General features: G+C 56.8%; 1 protein-coding gene and 2 long non-coding RNA genes across 5 annotated transcripts in view; 2 read left to right on the top strand and 1 right to left on the bottom strand.

Moving 5' to 3' along the window:
- LOC122458387 overlaps positions 1-20,062 on the top strand; it is a 493,263-nt gene that overhangs the window by 196,986 nt on the left and 276,215 nt on the right. The gene's annotated exons all lie outside the window — the stretch shown is intronic.
- LYL1 (LYL1 basic helix-loop-helix family member) lies at positions 2,921-17,981 on the bottom strand. Of its 3 annotated transcripts, none has more exons than XM_043506898.1 (4): positions 17,728-17,981; positions 5,902-6,322; positions 5,442-5,533; positions 2,921-3,894 (listed from the first exon to the last, which is right to left on the bottom strand). In XM_043506898.1, exons 1-4 carry the CDS (start codon positions 17,762-17,764, stop codon positions 3,440-3,442), a joined length of 1,005 nt encoding a protein of 334 aa, XP_043362833.1. In that variant the 5' UTR covers positions 17,765-17,981; the 3' UTR covers positions 2,921-3,439. The 3 variants fall into 3 exon arrangements, with proteins under 3 accessions (XP_043362833.1, XP_043362834.1, XP_038235121.1); XM_043506899.1 differs by having other exon boundaries at positions 5,902-6,319; positions 17,728-17,977; XM_038379193.2 differs by having other exon boundaries at positions 2,921-3,899; positions 17,728-17,976.
- Positions 16,613-19,247, top strand: LOC122458388. The gene is made up of 2 exons (XR_006278419.1): positions 16,613-17,452; positions 17,958-19,247. It is a non-coding gene; the product is annotated as an uncharacterized LOC122458388 (long non-coding RNA).

Below are 20,062 nucleotides of genomic sequence, written 5' to 3'. Positions count from 1 at the left end.
CGCTGCCCCCCCCCAGCGCCCTCTCGTGTGGCGCCAGCTCCTGGGCCAGGCGCTGGCTGGGTTTGGCAAAGGGCCTCGAAGACCCCGGGCTCTCGGGGGTCAAATGTTCGTGTCCTGCCCGCTGGCTCTCCACCCCCCCCCCGAAGCAGACAAGGCCGGGGGGGGGGGGGGCTGGAACAATGTGTACGGGGGCGGGGAGTGCTGAGAGCCATTGAAACAAACTGGAAACCCTGCCGGTGATGGGCACCACGGCAGCCCCCCCAGTTCCAGCATCGCTGGCCAAGGCGAACCCCACGCCTTGGAGGCTGCAGGCAGAATCCTGGCCTGCTTATGTGCGTGTGGTGCACAGCGTGATGGGGCTGCCTGGAGGCCGGTCCTGCCTCTGCACTAGCCAGCCAGGGGCCCTTGGGCACATCACTGCCCTGTGTGGTGCCTCAGTTTCCCCGCTGGCCCTTTAGTGAGTTAGATTGTGAGCTCGTTGGGGCAGGGCCCGGCTCTCTCTCTGCAGCGCCTGGCCCAGCGGGGGCCCTGATCTCAGCAAGGGTCACTAGCCGCTATCCTCGTACTAATGCCCCAGACACCGTGTGCAGCCCCCTGGGGCTGGATTTCCACATGGGCACAAGCACAGGTGGGGTCAGAGCTGAGCTGGCTCCCGGAGTGAAATCTCCACCCCACACACAACAGCCTTGGCCAGGGGGCTGGAGCAATCTGCCCCCCCCCACACTGCCCCCGCAGCATTTAGCCCCTGATGTTCAGAGGTCGCCAGCCACCTGCAGCTGCCCCGTTAGGGAAAGTGCCTTAAAAACCCAACAGGAGAAACAAACCAGGGTGATTGACCCCTGAGACCAACCCCCGCACCCCAGCCCACATCTCGGGCTCTGACTCTCGCTGCCAGCAGGGACACTGCTCAGACCCCCACACGCCCCCACAGCCTGGGGGCAACCCAAGTGCCTGGTTGCGCCTCCAGAGGGAGGGGCTGCTGAGGGCATGCGGAGACCAGCCCCCCCGCCGCCCCATAGAAGGGCGCTAGCTGTGGTGCCATGGCATGCACAGCTCCTCCTGCCCATCTACCCTCCCCCCGAGTCCCCTTGGGCAGCCCCCCACTAGGGTGTTACACGCATGTTCATTGCCATGTCTGTTCCAGCGTGACCCTTTATAGAGGCATCATCGCTACCCGACTCAATTAAAGACTCTACGACCTGCCCGCCTGGCTTCTTTCCGCTGGGGTGGGGGCTTAGCCTGAGACACACACACCCTCCGCTCTAACCACTAGCCCCCACTCCCTTCCCAGAGCTGGGGAGAGAACCCAGGAGTCCTGGCTCCCAGTCGCCCCCTCTAACCACTAGCCCCCACTCCCCTCCCAGAGCTGGGGAAAGAACCCAGGAGCCCTGGTTCCCAACCCCCCCCGCTCTAAGCACTAGCCCCCACTCCCCTCCCAGAGCTGGGGCGAGAACCCAGGAGTCCTGGCTCCCAGCTGCCCCCCCCCCGCTCTAACCACTAGCCCCCTTCCTGCCCTTACCTTGTCCAGTTGTCTCATTCCTCATCTGTTTGGGGGCAGAGCCTGCCCCCCCACCCCGCGGCTAAGCGGGGCTGGGACTAATCAACACAGACCCCCCCAACTCGGTGTCACGCTGAGCAGACCCCCAAAGACCCCTCCACTGAAATGTTCACCTCTGACCCCCCCCCAGGCACCAGCTCCTTACAAGGGAGACCCAGAGGCTGGGGCGGAAAGCAGCTGAGGGGGCACAATGGGGGGGAGGGCTGAGGGGCTAAACCCCGGGGGGGAAGGGACACACAGGCTGTTCCATGGGGGGGGCTGATCCTTGGGGTACCACCCTCCCCAGGGCATCAATGGGGGCGCACTTCTTGGTCACTGCTGCTCTCCCAGCAGACCCTGACCCCTCATCCTATGCCCATCCCCCACCTCTTGTCTGCCTGGCACCCCCACCCCATCGCCAACCCGTGTCACCCCGAGGCGTATCGCCAACCCCCAGCTGTGCCCCCCAGAAACCCCCCGCCCCCAGGGAGACCGCAGGGTATGGCAGGGGTAGGCCGGGGCTCTGGGGCTGACTCAGCACCAACCACCCCCCTGCGGCCAGGACCCCCCCACCAACAGCGCCGGGTGGAGCAACGGCTCCGCTTCCGCAAGGCGACCCTGGCGGGAATTGGGAGGGGGGGCTGCAGCCCTCCAGGTTCCCCCCATGCCAGCTCTGCAGGTGCCCCTCACTCTCGACCTGCAGCCCCCCACAGCTGTGCCAGCCCTGTGCTCCCCCCCGCCGATGCCCCTCACTCCCGACCCGCAGCCCCCCACGGCTGTGCCAGCCCTGGGCTCCCCCCCCCGCCGGTGCCCCTCATTCCCGACCTGGTCTCCTTCCCCCCAGACGGACGGGACAGAACCTGGGGCCTGAGCTGTTCTCAGTGGATTTGGGGGTTCAGGGAAACCACCAGGACCCCCAATAGCTGTGTGCGCCCCCTCTGCACAGCGAGCTCCTGCGGGGGGGGGGGCTGGAACCCTGGGAGCCCCCCCCATCTTCTCCGGGCAGCGCTGGTCTCCACGCGGGAATCTTCATGGGCATCGCCCCTCCCCTCTCCGCTTTGCTTGGACGATCTTGGCTGGGGGGCTCTCCCCATTGCTGAGTCACCCCCCTCCCCTGACCCCCCCAACCGCAGGCGCTGGGTTCACATGCCTGTGGGGTCCCCCAATGGTGCCACCATGGAGCCCCCCCCCGCCAGGCCATTTGTGTGTCCGGGTGTTAGGACCCCGCCCCCAAATCTCCCCGCTTGTACACCCTCCCCCCAAAGGCCTTCCATAACCCCCCCACCTTTGCCCCATGGTTCCCCTCTCCCCCGTGTCCCCTCTCCTTGAGTTCAGTCTCTCCAGCCCCCCCCGCCCCCCAAAAGAACAAGGCTCAGGCTCGGCTCTGCGCACTTCGTGTTTCTTTCGTGGGCCGCGTGGCTACAGCCCAGACAGGGTTAAATTAAAAACCACCCGGCTTCCCTCCCCCCATCGCAGGGCAGGACCCCCCCCCAGACACGGGGCCAGGGGGCACCCTAGAGCCCCGAGGCAGGGGGGGTCTCCCACCCCAGCGCTGCTCACTCCTGCGCCCCCTGGCTGAACGGGGAGCAGTTCTCTGGGCCCAGGGCACTGGGGGGGGTCTTAGCCCCCCCCCACGGGTTAAAACACAGACAAGGCCATTTCAGGATGCGGGGGCTCTTTGCCAATGGGGGGGCATATGGTGGGGGGGGCTCTGGCGCGTGCTGGGGCGCTGCCTCCCATTCTCTCAGCCCCCCCCCCATTTCCCACCCAGCGCCGACACGTCTCCTCGGGGGCCAGGAGCAGCTGAGACTGGATCAACTTCATCACAGCGGTGACCCGCCATCTGACACCGGGGGGGGGGGGGAGCGGAATCCGGAGCGCGCGCGCCCCCCCTCCGCAAGATCAGTCCCGGGGGGCCGGGGCCCGCCCCCCTCCCAGTCCAGAGTCCCCCCCCCCAAATCCAGTGCGGGGGGCGAGGGGGGGGCCGCCAATCATCACCGGGCGCCCCCAGCGGCCGCGGCCCCCAGCAGCGTCCGGCGCTCCCGGCCCGGCGCCCGCTCGCGCTTGATGGGGCGGGGGGCGGCCCCCCGCGGGGCCTCGCCCCCCGGGCTGCCCGGCGGCGGGGCCTCGGGCTCGGGCTCGGGCTCGGGCCCGGCGGCGGCCTGGTCGCGCAGCAGCTGCCCGAGGAAGCGGATGTATTTCATGGCCAGCCGCAGGATCTCGTTCTTGCTCAGCTTCTTGTCCGGCGGGTGCGTGGGCAGGAGCCGGCGCAGCTCGGCGAAGGCCCCGTTCACGTTCTGCTGCCGCCAGCGCTCCCGGCTGTTGGTGAAGACGCGGCGGGCCACTTTCTGCGGCTGGTGCCCTGCGGGGACCACGGGCAGAGAGCGGCTTGCAAGCGCCCGCCAGAGCAGCCCGCTCCGGGGCGGGGCCGGGGGCTGTTTACGTGGGGAGCCCTGGCCCAGCGCTGCGATGCAGCCAGCTCTGGGGTGGGCCCGGGAGCTGTGGAACAGCCACACTAGTTTAAACCAGGATGGACCCCCGGCCCAGCGCGGAGATGCAGCCAGCTCTGGGGCGGGGCAGGGGGTTCTTTATATGGGGAGCCCTGGCCCAGCGCTGCGATGCAGCCACCTCTGGGGTGGGCCCGGGAGCTGTGTAACAGCCACACCTAACGCCACACTAGTTTAAACCAGGATGGACCCCCGGCCCGGCCCGGACATGCAGCCAGCTCTGGGGTGGGCCCGGGAGCTGTGGAACAGCCACACTAGTTTAAACCAGGATGGACCCCCGGCCCAGCGCGGAGATGCAGCCAGCTCTGGGGCGGGGCAGGGGGTTCTTTATATGGGGAGCCCTGGCCCAGTGCTGCGATGCAGCCACCTCTGGGGTGGGCCCGGGAGCTGTGTAACAGCCACACCTAACGCCACACTAGTTTAAACCAGGATGGACCCCCGGCCCGGCCCGGACATGCAGCCAGCTCTGGGGTGGGCCCGGGAGCTGTGGAACAGCCACACTAGTTTAAACCAGGATGGACCCCCGGCCCAGCGCGGAGATGCAGCCAGCTCTGGGGCGGGGCAGGGGGTTCTTTATATGGGGAGCCCTGGCCCAGCGCTGCGATGCAGCCACCTCTGGGGTGGGCCCGGGAGCTGTGTAACAGCCACACCTAACGCCACACTAGTTTGAACCAGGATGGACCCCCGGCCCGGCCCGGACATGCAGCCAGCTCTGGGGTGGGCCCGGGAGCTGTGGAACAGCCACACTAGTTTAAACCAGGATGGACCCCCGGCCCAGCGCGGAGATGCAGCCAGCTCTGGGGCGGGGTAGGGGGTTCTTTATATGGGGAGCCCTGGCCCAGCGCTGCGATGCAGCCACCTCTGGGGTGGGCCCGGGAGCTGTGTAACAGCCACACCTAACGCCACACTAGTTTGAACCAGGATGGACCCCCGGCCCGGCCCGGACATGCAGCCAGCTCTAGGGTGGGGCAGGGGGCTGTTTATTCAGGGACCCCCGGCCCGGCGCGGAGATGCAGCCAGCTCTGGGGCGGGGCAGGGGGCTGTTTATATGGGGAGCCCTGGCCCAGCGCTGCGATGCAGCCACCTCTGGGGTGGGCCCGGGAGCTGTGTAACAGCCACACCTAACGCCACACTAGTTTGAACCAGGATGTCTGGGGACACTGGACCCCTGTTTCCATGGTGAGTCTGAGCTGGTCTTTTCACATGTGGCATCGGCATCACAGACGCCACCCAGGAGCCCAGCATCAGCAGGGCCCTGCCCAGCACGGGGGCTGGGAGCTGGACGCCTGGGTTCTCTCCCCTGCTCTGGGCGGGCAGTGGGGTCTAGTGGTTAAATCGGGGGGGGCGGGGAGCCCGGACGCCTGGGTTCCACCCCGCTGGGAGGGGGAGGCACTCACCATCCATGAGCTCCTGCTCGAAGTGGCTGGGCCGGCGCTTGAGGCGGCTGGTGGGGAAGAGGCTGAGAGAGCTGGGGGTGCCAATGTAGACGCTGGGGAGACGGGCAGAGACGTGGGGTGAGGGGCCGGGCCAGCAGGAGCACATCACACCCTACTGGGGGGGGCAAGGTAGGTGCGGTGTCACCATGTAGACCCTCCCCATGTAAACCAGCCCCTCCCTGACACCCCCACCATGCTTTGGGGGAGGGGGGTCACAGACCCCCTAAATCTGTCCCATCCCCCACCCCCAACACTGGGTCTGAGCCTGGGTCCATCCTTGGGGTGCTGTGGGGGAGGGGTGACACCCCCAGGGCCCCTGTATGGGAGTGGGGTATTATCAGCCCTGTGACTTTCTCACCCCCCAAAAAACAACCAGCCCCCCCCAGCTTCAGCCCTCCAACGCCCCTCCCCCAGCACTGACCTGTTGAGGAAGGGGTGGGGGTGGTACTGCGGGGGCAGGAGCGGGCTCTGCAGGCCGGCGAGCGTCATGGGGGCTGGGGGGGGCGCAGGGGTCAGGGCTGAGAGCTGCACCAGGGAAGGGATGGGGTGCAGAGCCGTCAGCTCGGTGGTGCGCACGTCAGGGGGGGGCAGGCGCTTGCTGTGACCCAGGCTGATGACGGGAACGTCGGGGGGCAGCGGGGCAGGGGCTGTGGGGGGAGGGCTCTCCTTGGGGTCCGGGGACGAGGCAGGGGTTGGGGGAGCTGGGGGGTGACTAGCGGGCGAGTGGCTGGCAGGGGGTGAGGGTGGGGGCAGGGGGCTGCAGGGGGGCGGGGGAGTCCTCAGCTTCTCCATCATCTTCCAGGTGCGGCGCGGCACCTCCGGCTGCGGCCAGAACTCATCTGCTGGGACAACACAGATGAGGTGAGACGGAGGGAGGGGCCCGGGTTCCTGGCCCCTCCTTGACCCCCCCACCCCGGTATCTCCCCTGTCCCTGATGGCCCGGAGCAGACCCATAGGCCTGTCCAGGCCAGTATTTCTCCTCCCCATCCATGCTGCTCCTGATCACACCAAAGAGCCTGTTTTTTAAGATGGGGAAACTGAGGCACGGTGCCGGGAAGTGGCACCGGCCAGTAACAGAGCCAGGAACGGAACCCAGGAGTCCTGGCTCCCAGCCCCGTGTGCTTCTCAGTGTGCCGCGTACATGTGAATGCAACGAAACACTACTAGAGGAGCTGTCATTTCAGAAGCTGATTAGGGCTCCTAAATTCATCCAAACAGTCCCTGGACACCAGGCCCCGAGACTCCCGGAGTGATGGGGCCAAGGGCTGCTCCCTTCACCAGCTGGATGTAAAACCTGGAGCCTCTTCTATCCACAAATCTGCAAGCGAGACGTTTAAGCTGGATTAGATACACTGGTGCTAAATGCAGTGTGAACGGCTCCACTTCCCTATAAAAGCTGGTTTATGTTGGGTTGGTTCAAACCGATTCCCAAGTGATAAATCAACCGCATCCAGCCAGCTCTGAATCGGAAACCCAAGGCCCAGAACTGAGCACATGATCGGTGTTGTGCAAAAAGAACGAGGAGTCCTTGTGGCACCTTAGAGACTAGCAAATGTATTTGGGCAGAAGCTTTCCTGGGCTAAAACCCACTTCATCAGATGCATGCAGTGGGAAATACAGTCAGAAGATCTATATACACATAGAGAGCCTGAAGAAAGGGGTGTTGTCATACCCACTATAATGAGAGTGATCCATTTAGATGAGCTATTTTGGGTTCTCTGGCAAAAAAATAAAAATTGTTTGTTTTGTTTCGGAATGTCGGCGAATCCGGATTCAAACTAGTTTCTGGCTGAACAAAGAGATTCGCTCCGACTTTCAGCTTCTTCTCTCCTTTTTTTTTAAAAAAAAAACCCGTACAACACAATCCAGGGGCGGTTTCCCAAACCGAAATCGTCCCAAGTTGTCCAAGGTTGGGGTTTTTCCCAGTCTGAAACTGACAGGGAGGCCCCAAAACATTTCGCTGAATCGCCAGCTGCGTTTGCTCACAAAATAAACCGGGGAGGGTGAAAAATGTCTTCTGGCTCCTCTTTGCACCCAAATAAGAAACCCCGTTTACATTCAACCCTTTAGTTAAGCGGCACCGGGGGGGGGGTGGTCTCGCTGTTGCTCCAATGACAGATTGGACCCCCCACCCCGCTCGGATCCTGGGACCAACCCGGCTCCTGTCCCCTGGCGCTGCCTGGATGTACCATGTGCCGGCGCTCCCCTGAAATCGCTTTGGCTTTCTCGTGTAGACAAGGCTCCAGCCCGCCCGGTTCACGGAATTCGGTTTTGGGCTCCCGCAGTGAAGGGGGAGGCCGGCCCCGACTTCAGCCTGAAATTGGTGCCCCTGCAGGCAGCACTAAGGCGGGGGGGGGGGGTCGTTCACACCTGCAGTTATTGGGAGGGGGTTGCGTGATCAGTTTCGGGCTCCCAGGGGAGTGAACTGGACAGAAGCGATGCCCCAGCAAGGCGGCGTGTCCCGGCTCCTTGGTCGGGTTTCCATGGACCGAAGGGTTATCGGAGCCCGGCTGATTTCTCCCGCTTCTCCCTCTCACGGAGCAGCCAGCGGCTGGACGCAGCCTGCTCGGAAACCGACATCGAGTCTGGCTTCTCCGTTGGCAACGTCACTGCCAGGCAAACGCCTTTGGTGGATGGGAGAGATCAGGGCCCCTGTTGTGCCCGGCGCTGCACAGACCCGGACTGAGACGAGCCCCCCCTTCCCCCGCATTCTGCCAGGTGCTGCCCAGACTCAGCCCCTGCTCCAAAGCACTGGCAGTCTAAACAGACACAGGAAGGGCTATTTTTCCCTATTGTACAGGTAGGTAAACTGAGGCACGGAGGCATGACTTGCCCAGGGTCACACAGGAAGTCCCAGGTCAGGGCCATAGGCACAAGGCCGCCCCTCCTCTCCATTGGGCTGAGGGGAGCCCAGGGCGAAGTGGTGCAGTATCCGGTTGTTACCAGGGGGTGTTGCGGCTCCTTCTCCAACTGGTGGCCCCCTGGGGGTCCTCAGAGTGTGTGTGTGTGGATGCGGGGTGCCCCAGGCAGTGGCAGGGAGAGACCCCCCCAATGCCCTCTTGGCTCCAGGGGTCACCCAGCCTCCCGGCGGGCAGGCTGGAGCCGTGCGGGGAGGGGGAGATCCCCGCAGCGAGGAGGGGTGTGGGGGGGAGATGGCCACGGTGCAACGCTGACCCGGCTGCAGTAAAGGTCTCAGCCGTAGAGCGAGACATGGAGGGAGCCCGGGCATCAGGCGGGGGGTGTCCGAGGCCCTGGGTGTGCGTGTCCCCGAGGTGCTGCACGTGTGTGCCCCCCCCTGAGGCGGGGGAGAGTGTCCAAGGCTGTGTGTGTGGTTCTGTGACTGAGTGTGTGCCAGTGCATAGCTCCCAAGGCTGGGTGTGTGTGTGTCCCAGGCTCTGTGTGTGTGTGTGTATGTGTGTGTGTGTGTATCCAAGGCCCTCTGTGTGTGTCCCAGGCTCTGTGTGTGTGTGTCCAAGGCCCTCTGTGTGTGTCCCAGGCTCTGTGTGTGTGTGAGTCCAAGGCCCTCTGTGTGTGAACCAGGCTGGCTCTGTGTGTGTGTGTGTGTGTGTGTGTCCAAGGCCCTGTGTGTGTGTGTGTGTGTCTCCAAGGCCCTCTGTGTGTGTCCCAGGCTCTGTGTGTGTGTGTGTGTCTGAGGTAGGGTGACCAGATGTCCCAATTTTATAGGGACAGTCCTGATATTTGGGGCTTTTTCTCATATAGGTGCCTATTATCCCCCACCCCCTATTCCCGATTTTTCACCCTTGCTGCCTGGTCACCCTAGTCCGAGGCTGGGTGAGTGTGTGTGTCCAAGGCTCTCTGTGTGTGTGTGCCTCTGTGGTGTGTGTCTGAGGCTGTGTGTGTGTGTGTGTGTGTGTGTCCCAGGCTGGGTGAGTGTAAAGGAGTGGGCATTTTTCTATTTTCTCTTAACTAACTTTGTGGTGACTTTCCTCCAGGGGACAGGGAGGGGGCTGTCCAGCACCCCCCTCACCCCCCCATTGACAGGATCCAGACACACCCACCCAGTGCACACAGACACCACCCATTGCTCATGTGCTGTCACGCACACAGGTGCACACACTGCACTGACACAAACACGCACATGTACATGATGGTGTCTGGAGCAAAGAGCCGGTGATCACCCAAGCACGGGTCACAGCAGTGCAAGGCCCTGCACACGCAGCTCCACGGGGCACGGCCAACCCCGCCCAAGCCTATGGCTGTCCACTGTAGCTGGGCTTTGCACGGCTTGGGCCCAGTTCATGTGCTCACTTTCCAAGGACTGAACGGCAACATCACACCTCTCGGGCTGTGTCGTGGGCTGGTGCTTCCCAGCTGCCGGGGTCCCCCTGAGCTGCTTTCACGTTTGTTTATGTGCGGTTTGTCCTGGCCACCATGAGACCAGCTGCCTCACTTTAGCCGGCCATAAATATGGCCTTGAGTCGACCACACGAGTGAGATGCCCAACCCAGCTAAGCTGTTACAGCAGCCATCTGACAACCACGCAGGGGTTTGATTGTGGGAACCTGGTCCCACCATTTGGCCCCGCAAACGGGCTGTACCCAGCACGGGTGGAACACACATGGTACATGTACATAGGAAGCTGCAGAGCTACTAACCACGGTATGTCACCCATCGCTGAAATAAGCCTCTGGACCAGATGACCAGGGGATAGTTAATGGGATGCTGACTTTTTTAAAAGGCTCCAGAGATGAGCCTGGCAATTACAGGCTAGTAAACCTAATGTCAGTACCAGGCAAATTGGTTGAAACTATAGTAAAGAACAGAATGATCAGAAACAGACGAGCACAGTTTGTTGGGAAGAGTCAATGTGCCTTTAGTAAAGGGAAATCCTGCCTCTCCAATCTACTACAATTCTTTGAGGGGCTCAACAAGCATGTGCACAAGGAGGATCCTTGGACTTTCAGAAAGCCTTTGACAAGGTCCCTCACCAAAGGCTCTTAAGCAGAGTAAGTTGTCATGGGATAAGAGGGACGGTAGGTACTCTTGTGGATCCGTAACTGGTTAAAAGACAGGAAACAAGGGGTAGGAATAAATGGTCAGTTTTCAGAATGGAGAGAGGTAAAGAGCAGCAGCCCCCGAGGATCTGAACTGGGCCCAGTGATGTTCTACAGATTCATAAATGATCCAGAAAATGGGGTAGCCAGTGAGGTGGCAAAGTTTGCAGATGATGCAAAACTACTCAAGCTAGTTAAGACCCAGGCAGACAGTGAAGAATTACAAAAGGATCTCACAAAACTGGGTGAGCGACCAGCTGAATGGCAGATGAAATCCAGGGTTGAGAAGTGAAAAGTGACACATCGCACAAGATAATCCCAACTACCGTACAAATGGATGGGGTCTAAATTAGCGCAAGAAGGAGATTTTGGACTCACTGTGGATCGTTCTCGGAAAATATCTGCTCAATGTGCAGGGCAGTCCAAAAATAAAGAAATAAAATGGTGATCAGTGTTAGGAACTACAGGGAAAGGGGCAGATAATAAGATAAAAAGGATCATCATGCCTCTCTTTAAATCCATGGTACGCCCCCATCTTGAATACTGCGTGCAGTTCTGGCTGTCCTATCTCAATAAAGATATGTTAGCACTGGAAAAAATACAGAGAAGGGCAACAGAAATGATTAAGGGCATGAAACAGCTCCCATAAGAGGTGAAATTGAAAAGACCAGGAATGTTAATCTTAGAAAAGAGACGACTGCGGGGGATATGACAGGGGGCTATAACATGTGACCAGTGTGGAGGAGGTGACTAAGGAAGTGTTATTTACCCTGTCACCTAACACAAGAACCAAGGGTCACCCCAATGACATTAATATGCAGCAGCTTTAAAACAAAGGTACAGCAGGTCTTCTTCACACAATGCACAATTAACCTGTGGAACTCCTTGACAGGGGATGCTGTGAGGCCAAAAGTATAACTGAGTTCAAAAAAAGGATGAGATGGCAGACAGGTCCATCAATGGCTGTGAGTGAAGATGGTCGGGGACACAGCCCCATGCCCAGGGTGTCCCTCGCCTCTGATGGCCAGAAGCTGGGGCTGACTGACAGGGGCTGGAGCACTCGATAATTGTCTGGTTCTGTCCATTCCCTCTGAGGCACCTGGCACTGGCCACTGTTGGGAGACAGGAGAACGGGCTGGCTGGACCATTGGTCTGATCCTGTGTAGCTGTTCTTCTGTACATACATTGGCACACACACACACAAACACATCCACCCACATCCAGACACAAAAACACCCCCACACCCCCACACACATACACTGAACCACATACTATACAAGGATTGATGGACACCAAACTCTACTCCAGACACCACTTCCCCCAACAGCCGGAAAACAGCCAGGAGTGACTCTACCCGAGCGTGCCCAGTACCCCCAGGAGTGAGTATTACCGAGTGTGCCCAGTACCCCCTGTAGTAACTATTCCCGAGTGGGGCCAGTACCCCCTGTAGTAGCTATACCTGAGCGAGCCCAGTACCCCCCTAGAGTAACAATACCCAAGTGTGTCCATTATGCCCCTGGAGTAACTATACCCGAGCATGCCCGGTACCCCCTGGAGTGAGTATAACTGAGCAGGGCCAGTACACCCTGTAGTAACTATACCTGAGCATGCCCAGTTCCCCCCTGGAGTAACGATACCCGAGTGTGCCCAGTACCCCCTGGAGTAATTATACCGGAGCTTGGTCAGTACGCCCTGGAGTGACCCTATCCAAGCATGTCCACTACCCCCTGTAGTAACTATACCCAAGCATTCCTGGTACCCCCTGGAGTAACTATACTCAAGTGTGCCCAGGACCCCACCCTCCCCTGTAGTAACTATACCCAAGTAACTACACCCCCTGGAGTGACTATATCTGAGTGTGCCCAGTACCTGCCTGGAGCGAGTACCTGAGCATGCCTGGTACCCCTGGAGTGACTCTACCCGAGCATGCCCAGTATCCCCCTGGCGTGACTATACCCAGCCTCTCCCTGTAGTAACTATACCTGAGTGAGCCCAGTAACCCCTGGAGCGACTCTACCCAAGCACATTTTAGTACCTTTACTGGGATACCTCTCGGAGTAAGGTCTGTTCTAGCCTGGAGTCACTATCCCTGAGGAAGCCTCTTCCAGGACACCATCCTGGCCTATCAGGCTCCTTGCCCAGAGACCGGCTGTTCCTGGCACCATTCTCATACCAGTCCTGCTGGCACCCGGCTTTCCCCAGGAAGTGGCCAGGTGAAGCCCGGCCGCACCCCTCAGGGCTGTGCGGGCGAATGGAGTCTGACCAGTGAGGAGCAGGGGACTGCAGTGAGTTGTTGGGTCCCAGCCTGCTTCCTACGGGTGAAGTGACAGAACCGGATCACCTAAAACGCCCTGGGCACAGAGAGGGGAAGGCACTAAGTGTCACACAGCAAGTCCAGGACAGAGCCATAGAATCACCATAGAAGATCCAGGCTGGAAGGGACCTTGGGAGGATCTAGTCCAACCCCCTGCTCCAAGCAGGACCAACCTCAACTAAATCATCCCAGCCAGGGCTTTGTCAAGCTGGGCCTTAAAAACCTCAAAGGAAGGAGATTCCACCACCTCCCTAGCTAACCCATTCCAGTGTTTCACCACCCTCCTCGTGAAATAGTGTTTCCTAATATCCAACCTAGACCCCCCACCACCACTGCAACGTGAGACCATTGCTCCTTGTGCTGTCATCTGCCACCTCTGAGAACAGCCGAGCTCCATCCTCTTTGGATCGCCCCCCCTTTCAGGTAGTTGAAGGCAGCTATCAAATCCCCCCTCATTCTTCTCTACTGCAGACTAAATAACCCCAGTTCCCTCAGCCTCTCCTCTTAAGTCATGTGCCCCACCCCCCTCATCATTTTTGTTGCTCCCTGACCCCAGCTCTACCCTCCTAGACCCTACCCCACCCCCAGAGCTGGGGACAGAACCAGGAGTCCTGAATCCCAGCACTCCCTGCTCTAACCATTAGACCCCACTGCTCTCCCAGAGCTGGGGACAGAACCCAGGAATCCTGAATAGGCCCCTGGGATGCCTGGCTCCACTCTCTTCTGTCTCATAGTACAGAGACCTGAGGCTCACAGAATCGTAGCAATGTAGGGCTGGACGATCCCTCAAGAGCTCATCAAGTCCAGCCCCCTGCACTGAGGCAGGACAAAGCAAACCTAGACCATTTCTGCCAGGTGCATGTTCAACCTGTTCTTAAAATCCTCCATGATGGGGATCCCACAGCCCCCCCTGCTCACCTGGTTCGGAGCTAAACTCACCGTGGAACTAGAAAGTTTTTTCTAATATCTAATCTGCATCTCCCCTGCTGCAGATGAAACCCTTTGCTTCTTGTCCTACTTCTGTGGCCATGGAGAACAATTGATCCCTGTCCTCTCCCTTATAACATATTTGGGGACTGTTCTCAGATCCTCACTCAGTTGACTTTTCTCAGGACTAAACACGCCCAGGTTTTTTAGCCTTTCCTCAGAGGGCAGGTTTTCTAAACCTTTGATCATGTTCATTGCTCTCCTCTGGACTCTCCAGTTTGTCCCCATCTTTCCTAAAGTCCGGCGCCCATGTCACCTTCGACCTCACACAAAGCATGTTGTTGCAAAGGGGCTAAGTAGCCAGTTTGAATCCTGTGCTCGGAATGTGCAGTGCCTAGCACCTCGCTACACCTAATAAACATGGCCCTACCAAATTCATGCTCCATTTTTTCTAAATGTCATGGTCTCAGCATCTTAAAACTCTTGAATTTCATGGTGCCAGATATTTAAATCTGAAATTTCACAAGGGTGTCACAAAGCTGGAATATGTATTTCAAAATGGTAACACATAAACCTATGAAGTCAGCGTTTTTCATACGGGGGGGTCCCGACCCAAAAGGGGGTCACCAGACTAGTAGGAGGGGCTGTAGTATTGCCACTCTTACTTCTGCACTGCTGCTGGCAGCGAAGCTGCCTTCAGAGCTGGGTTCCCAGCCAGCAGCTGCCGCTCTCCCACCACCCAGCTCTTAAGGCAGCACAGAAGTAAGGGTGGCAATCCTGTGACCCCCCTAGAATTGCCTTGTGACCCCCTTTTGGGTTGGGACCCCCATCTTGAGCAATGCTGCCTATAGTATAGGGTAAAAGTACACAAAAGAGCAGATTTCATGGGGGAGACTGGATTTCACAGTCTGTGATGTGTTTTCCACAGCCATTAATCTGGTAGCGCCCTACTAATAAATAATGTACTGCACTCAGCACAGGGGGACCCTGTACCAGGTCTCGGGCCCGTAGGTGCTACCATAATACACCTAATAAATAAGCTCTGCCCCAGTAGACCAAGTCACTGAACAAATAACACTGATTTCAAAAGAATACAATCCAACACCCACTCCTCATCAGATCTGCAATTGCAGGGCCTGCCAAGGGTTGATTTCCAGGCATTTTCACTCCACCTTGGTCCTGACCCAATCCCCCAAACATATTTCGGTCTCTAGTTCCATTCCCCGGCCTGGTGGTATTTCTCAAAGGGAAGGCGACTGAAATCAGCAAAAGAGAGAAAAAATAAAAACAATGTTCCGTTTCATGTGGCTTGACACCATCTTTTGTCTGGGCGGCGGGGTGATGAAAACACAGTGAAATAGAGGAAATGGTTTTGAAAATGCCTTTCCAAATCGATGCAATCTGAGGCAACATCCAACCCGATTTGTTTAACCCCCCCCCCCGCCCTGCCACTGAAGAAAACCCAGCAGAAGAGCTCATTTTACATAAAAACTATTTAAAAAATCAACAAGTAGTTAATTTTTCCAGAAGCAATTGCAGCCTGTGGTTGTCAGTGACTTGTTTCTGGTTACTTTCCTTAAATCTTCCTCTGGGCCCAGCAGAGCCTGAATTTCCCTGATTCTATAGCCAGGATCACAAGGGGCAGGGGGCTGAATGAAAGAGGAAAGGAACCCAGGATGGATCTTTGAGCTAACACAATTATTGTAACCTTGGACAAACCTGAGCCCTGTCCGTAGCTTGCCGACTAACACGAGTTGCTCATTAAAAAAAACTGGAAGTAAATGTGTGTGTATATCGGTGAATATATTGTAAATACACAGACAGTTTATGAGACAGAACCTCAGCTAGAGTGTATTGTCATAGCCCCATTGAATCATGGCATTTTGAACATGTTATACCATCCAAGAACCTGTCCCAGACGGACTTATTACTTTACAATTTGTTATATTATATAGAAAGTATTGTATTGCCACTGATTTCAACTGGACCCTGACTTAATTCTATCTATCTATCTATCTATCTATCTATCTATCTATCCCCACACACCCCATCTATCTATCTATCTATCTATCTATCTATCTATCTATCTATCTATCTATCTATCTATCTATCTATCTATCCCCACACACCCTATCTCTCTATCTATCTATCTATCTATCTATCTATCTATCTATCTATCTATCTATCTATCTATCTATCTATCTATCCCCATACACCCCCTCTATCTATCTATCTATCTAGCTCCATATACTCCTTCTATCTATCTATCTATCTATCTATCTATCTATCTATCTATCTATCTATCTATCTATCCCCACACACCCCATCTATCTATCTATCTATCTATCTATCTATCTATCTATCTATCTATCTATCTATCTAATTGACACAAAATATTTCAAATTAAATATACTAAATATAAAGAAATACAAATATAATATTTATATAAGATGCGTATCTGTATCACACATAATATAATTACAGCCTAATATAATATATATAATAATATATTAATTATATATATATATTATATATATGTGTGTGTAATTATTCACAAATAATATATATATAATCTGGTATAAAATGTATATTATAGTATTATACACGAATTAATCTGTACACACGTTTTATATAAAATGTATCTGTATATGCAATGTGTGTATATGTCACATATAATTACAAATATACACACACACTGCAGATAATATGTTCAGATCTATTTCAATAACTGTGCAGCTACAATATTGCTACACACATACCACCCGTACCACCCGTGTTGAAGTGTCACTAAAATATAAGACAATACGGAACTTTTCACCTCATGAAGCCAAACGCTACAAACATTTCGATACTCACTAATTAATTTCCCCATGAATTTAACTCGGGTTCCGAAGAACGTGGCGAATAAGCACAATTGTGTAACAAGAGAGACCTGACAAGATAAAAATGACCAAAACCAGGACCCCTAACGATCAGCATCTCTGAACCAAGCAAAAATAAAAAAAAGGCTTTTTCCAATGTGAATGGAAGCGCAGGAACCGTTGAAACAACTCTGGGTTAAGCAGTAGAAATAACCACAATTAATAGATCTGAAAACGGGGAGGAATTTTTCGACACATTCACTCAACCGCCGGATCTTCTGCTCTGCTCAGCGGACGATTTCTAATTTCAAAGCTAAAAGGTCGGGGTGTGGGGGGGGGAGAATCCGAAAACGTCCAAGTTTTAGACTTTGCGCCTCCCGAGACTTTCGGCGCGGGGGGCGGTCGCCGGTTCTTCCGTGCAGGTCGGGATCGCGAACACCCACTGCTCAGCCCGGCGACAATATTCCCTGCTCCGCTGGGCCGGAGGGTTACGGGGGGGCCGGTGCACCCGTGAAACGATTCCAGCCAGACTTGAAACGCGTCGCGTTCCCCCAAATCGGCTCGGAGAGAGCGGGCAATCTCGCGCTTTCTTTGGGGGTTAACTCCAGTTGACAACAAACAAATCCCCAGAGAAAAGGGGAAGCAAAGCGACAGCTCCCCGTCCTAAATGCAATGGTTGTTGGGTTTTTTTTGGGGGGGGTCTTGGTTTAAAGAATCCCAAATGTCGCTAATTTCACGACTTTCCATCCTTTGTCGGTTTTTGTATTTGGGAATCTGGCTCCAATGAATCCCCGAGCTAAATCAAGGGGTCAAAAGTTGTGCCCTGAAATAGACAGGCCCACACAAACCCCACAGGTAAACTCCCCTGAAGGCTCAGCAGAAAAAAATACCCCATCGCCCCCTCCCTCCACCAAAGAAGACAAACGATCCTTCCTCCCCCTCCACCCAATTCCCTTACAAGCAGGTGGCTCTCTGGGTGCACCCCATAGATCACCCCTCCCTGAACCCGGTCCCCATGGGGTGAAGCGGGGTGTGCGGGGGTAGAGACCCCACGAGGAGGAGAAAGCCCCGGGAAGCGGCCGAGCCCCTCGCCGTGATGGGCGCATGTCTGCGCTCAGGGCGCGCCTTACCCCACAACTTGGCCACATGTTTGTTCCTGGCCACCATGCGCAGGGTCCATGATCTGGGGTCCAAGTCTCCGTCTTCTCGGCGGGTGCGAGGGCGAAAATTTTGGGGGGGGAGGGCAGCGATTGGAGTCAACCAGGCTGAAGGGTCTTTCCCGGCCTCAACTCCCCCCCATCCTACTTGCTAGCCCCCCTTACCCACACACGCCACCTCGCTCGCTCTCTCTTTTCCACAGGCAATATGTGGCCACTAAGATTTGAAGAAGTCTGGTCCCCCCCCCCGGCCCTCCCCCCCAGAGAGAGGTTTCCTGCTTGTTGGACTGGGGATGTTCTGCGGCTGGTAGATAAGAGGCAAAGGGCCGCCTGTGCCCTGCTGATAAGGAAACCCCGAGTCAGACTCAACCTAACGGGAGACTTGGAAAGAAAACAAGAGGAAACTGTAGTGGCAGAACATGACCCACCAAACAGGAGTGTTCACAGAGCGAGCGTGGAGCCTGTTCGTTAATTACACGTCTGCAAACCATAATAACCTTGGATCTGGGGAAAGGGACCGCCCCCCCCGGCCCTGCCCGCTTTTGGGGTTCCTTAAAGGCACCGGGCGCCCCCCTTTTGGGTGACCACAGGGCCTGCCTCGCTTCAGAGTAATCTATGAGTTGGAGCCAAAGGTCAACGCCCCGAAATCCAGGATCGGCTCCGCGGGAAAAGCCAAGAGGTTTTCGGGGAGGGGGGGGAACATTCTCATCAATAGTTTGGGGATTAAATCCCGAGCTGGGTTGCAGGGATCCCGCGGGGATGGCCTGACGCCAGCGCGGGCGGGAGAGATGCCGCAGGCAGCGGGAGCTGCAGTGGAGAAGGTGCTTGCACCAATGCTGGGGAAGAAGAGAGCGCACAGGGGAGCGACGGGCATGGGGGCTGAAATCTACCCATCTGGCAGCAGGCTGGGACTCAGGACTCCTGAGTTCTATTCCTGGTTCTGCCACCGACCTCCCGGGAGCCCTGGGCAAGTTATAGCCCACTCTGTGCCTCAGTTTCCCCGCTCCTCAGTCTACGTACACTGTAAGCTCATTGGGGCAGGGACTGTGTGTATGCGGTGGCCGCTATGAGGGGGCACTCGTCTCGGTTTGGGGTTACAAAAATTGTGTAAGAGACTCAAATAGGAGCGAGGTGCCCGACCGCCCCCTGAACATCGGGCACCCAATGGCACTGGGGGTCTGGAAATCTCTCCCAATAATCATAATTATCTAGCTGCTTCCCTAAACACTAAGACACCGGCCTATCTGTCCGTCCATGCCCACCACCCGTCTGTCTAGCCTCCTACACACTGATCTACCTGTAGCTTCAGGCTGCCTGACACGTCCCATGTTAAGATCCTGTATTCCGCAGCGTCTGACTTTGCCGAACTTTAAGCCCCCGGCCTGGAGTTTGCCAAGCAGGGGTTTGCCTTCCGCAGAAGGGGTTTGTTTTGGAAAGTTTCAGTTGTTCCAGAGAACCCGGGGAGGGAAGACTACAGTGGTGTTGCCAGAGTTCAAAAAAATTCCTATCCCCACCTATGTAAGAAGCTCTAGCGCCCCCCTGTGTTGGAGCAGAGCTCTGCAATTTGGCCAGGGGTCACCCTGGCATCAGGGAGGTGCCTTTTGCTGGCCCTGTGGAAATGTCTCCACATAGAATCACAGGGTTGGAAGGGACCTCAGGAGGTCATCTAGTCCAACCCTCTGCTCAAAGCAGGACCAATCCCCAATTTTTGCCCCAGATCCCTAAATGGCCCCCTCAAGGATTGAACTCACAACGCTGGGTTTAGCAGGCCAATGCTCAAACCACTGAGCTCTCCCTCCCACACGAGGCCAAATTAAAGAGCCTTTGGGGGGAAATCGGTGGGCACATGCTCAGTAGAGGCTTGTGGGCGTTTGGGGGCGAAGGGCTCCAAGATTCCTCTCTCACTGAGCATGCTCCAGCCCAGGGCTGAGCCGGATTTTCTCTGCATTGCTGTTGGGCAGGGCTGGCACCCCCCATCTCTCCTGTGCCCGCGATGCTCCTGCTGCTTGGAGTGTGTCAGCTGGGGGGGGGCAAAGGAGCACAGACAGGCTCAGGGGGGTACAAGCCGGGACAGAGCTGAGCCACTCTGGGCCCTGCCTCCACCCAGCGGCTCTAACTGACATTTTGGGGAAGTTCCTGCAAAACAAGGAGTTTCATTTTCTATTTTACATTAAAGGTTTTTACAGAGGCCTCTATTCCCCCCCCCCCCCCCGGCCGATATTAGGTTGGTTCAATGGTTAGAGCAGCGGGCTGGGAGTCAGGACACCTAGGTTCTGTTCACTGACTTGCTGCCTGACGTTGCTGTTAG

The sequence above is a fragment of the Dermochelys coriacea genome, chromosome 20 (assembly GCF_009764565.3).
Source record: "Dermochelys coriacea isolate rDerCor1 chromosome 20, rDerCor1.pri.v4, whole genome shotgun sequence".
Lineage (NCBI taxonomy): Eukaryota > Metazoa > Chordata > Testudines > Dermochelyidae > Dermochelys > Dermochelys coriacea.
The sequence above is the reverse complement of the archived record's forward strand: the minus strand, read 5'-3'. Positions and strand labels throughout refer to the sequence as shown.

What these genes read in the sequence shown, in the direction of transcription:
- LYL1 (XM_043506898.1), bottom strand. Translation starts at nt 17,764, where the DNA reads ATGGTGGCCAGGAACAAACATGTGGCCAAGTTGTGGG. An exon ending in ACATGTGGCCAAGTTGTGGG is followed by an intron (nt 6,323 to 17,727) that starts GTAAGGCGCGCC and finishes GTGTTGTCCCAG; the next exon opens with CAGATGAGTTCTGGCCGCAG. An exon ending in CCCCACCCCTTCCTCAACAG is followed by an intron (nt 5,534 to 5,901) that starts GTCAGTGCTGGG and finishes CCGTCTCCCCAG; the next exon opens with CGTCTACATTGGCACCCCCA.